We start from the raw sequence: 2,056 nt of genomic DNA on the forward strand, positions 1-2,056 counted from the left end.
ATTGTAATTCCATTAGCAATATGCTAAAGTTTCCAAAGCATCTTTTAAAAAGTCCCTTCCAAATGTTCTTATACTTTCTTTTGTTCTCATAAGAGCCTGATAGGTTAACAATGAAAAGTGTAGTTATCCTCTTTCACATGTAGAAAAACGGATGCACAGAACCATTGTAGTTCTTAAGGGCCAAAGTTAATCAGGGTTATTTCCTTTAACTTGGATCAATATTTCACTTGGTTCTGTGTTCAGTGTGGATACAAGGTAGTTTATTTCAATAGAAATTGGGATAACAACTGACATAGAGATTTATACTCCTTTTTCCTACAGATACTAGAATCACCAGTGCAATGACTGGGGAAAGGAACAGTACAAGAATTACAAAGTTCATTCTCTTGGGATTCTCTGAATTTCCAAAGCACACTATTTTCCTCTTTTCAATATTCCTAGGGATCTACCTCTTGACAGTGTCCTGGAACATAAGCCTCATCACCCTTATCAGGATGGACTCCCATCTGCATACACCTATGTACTTTTTCCTTAGTAATCTGTCATTTCTGGACATCTGCTATGTTTCCGCTATAGCCCCCAAGATGCTCTCAGACTTCTTCAAGAAGCATAAATTCATCTCCTTTATGGGGTGCAGTATGCAGTACTTTTTCTTCTCTAGCCTAGGTCTAACTGAGTGCTGTCTTCTGGCAGCCATGGCTTACGATCGATATGCTGCCATTTGTGACCCTCTGCTCTACAGGGCCATCATGTCGCCCACCCTCTGTATGCAGATAGTGGCAGGATCTTGTATAACTGGATTCTTAGGCTCATTTATCCAACTCTGTGCCTTGCTTCAGCTCCATTTCTGTGGGCCAAATGTCATCAACCATTTCTTCTGTGATCTGCCCCAGCTGCTGATTCTATCCTGTTCTGACACCTTTTTCTTTCAAGTCATGACCTCTGTTCTCACAGTGATCTTTGGACTCACGTCTGTCTTAGTTATCATGATATCTTATGGTTATATCATTGCCACCATTCTGAAGATCACCTCAGCTGAAGGCAGAGCCAAAGCTTTCAACACTTGTGCTTCTCACCTGACAGCAGTGATCCTTTTCTTTGGCTCAGGTATCTTTGTTTATATGTATCCTAATGCTGGTGATTCCCTGAGCCAAAACAAGTTGGCATCAGTCTTATACACAGTTATGATCCCCATGTTAAATCCAGTGATCTACAGTCTGAGGAACAAGGAAATCAAAGATGCCCTAAACAGATGGAAGAAGAGAATCTTCTCCTGGTGTTATGGAATGAAATAATGGAATTTATTTCAGATGTATAAACAGTGTAGGAAGAACAACAACTAAACATTTATTTTCAACTCTCCTGATTGTTGGCAGAATTGCAGTTGCTCCTTTTATAAACCCAGGGCTGGCACAAAATCAGGCAAATGCATAAAAGATATCTTCAAATTTAATAGCCATTCTTTATCAGTTGTAATCTAATAAATCAATAGGCCAGGCAAACCACAAGTATTTTTTGTAGCTAGTTGTGGCAATGGGACAGTTCACCTTGAATATTTAATTTCTATCTAACATAGCACTATCTTAAGAACCAGAGATGCTATTACTGGTCAGGGCTTCCAGGAGACTAGCAAGCTTTCTCATAGCATCTTATTTTAGGTAGAAGAGGGATTACTGTTAATACAGAGAGATCCTTTTAAAAACAATTTCCCAATTAAGTTAAAACTCACATTTAACCTATTCTTTCACATCTGGAAATTTTGGATTAATTTCTTCATTTATGCATTTGTCTAAAGCCAAATATTCATATCAGGTAAAAGGCTTGCTAAAGCCACACAGATAGAAATTTGTTGTAATAGGAATGCTTAACATTCTATAAGGAACGCTTAACTTAGTCTGCTAAGTTAAGATTTGGTTGACCAGTTAGCTAGCTAGGTATTCCTAGACAATTCCTTGTATGCTGTTGCTATAGTGTCTTTGTTTTTCCATCTTATCTCTACCATGTAACCAGAAAAGAGAATCAGAAACTGGTCCCCTGTTGGTGAGGTAATCTAGTT

At 38.3% G+C, this 2,056-nt stretch overlaps 1 protein-coding gene across 1 annotated transcript; it reads left to right on the forward strand.

The window, feature by feature from the left end:
- The first annotated feature begins 341 nt into the window (after positions 1 to 341).
- Positions 342 to 1,295, forward strand: LOC100437431 (olfactory receptor 5AN6-like). Its single transcript, XM_002821744.2, has one exon. The coding sequence runs from the start codon at positions 342 to 344 to the stop codon at positions 1,293 to 1,295; it is 954 nt and encodes a 317-aa protein (XP_002821790.2).
- Positions 1,296 to 2,056: the final 761 nt, after the last annotated feature.

Source organism: Pongo abelii, chromosome 9, assembly GCF_028885655.2.
Source record: "Pongo abelii isolate AG06213 chromosome 9, NHGRI_mPonAbe1-v2.0_pri, whole genome shotgun sequence".
Taxonomy (NCBI): Eukaryota; Metazoa; Chordata; class Mammalia; order Primates; family Hominidae; genus Pongo; species Pongo abelii.

Bases quoted from the DNA above. Each gene is read 5' to 3' on its own strand.
- LOC100437431 (XM_002821744.2), top strand. From the start codon at position 342: ATGACTGGGGAAAGGAACAGTACAAGAATTACAAAGTTCATTCTCTTG.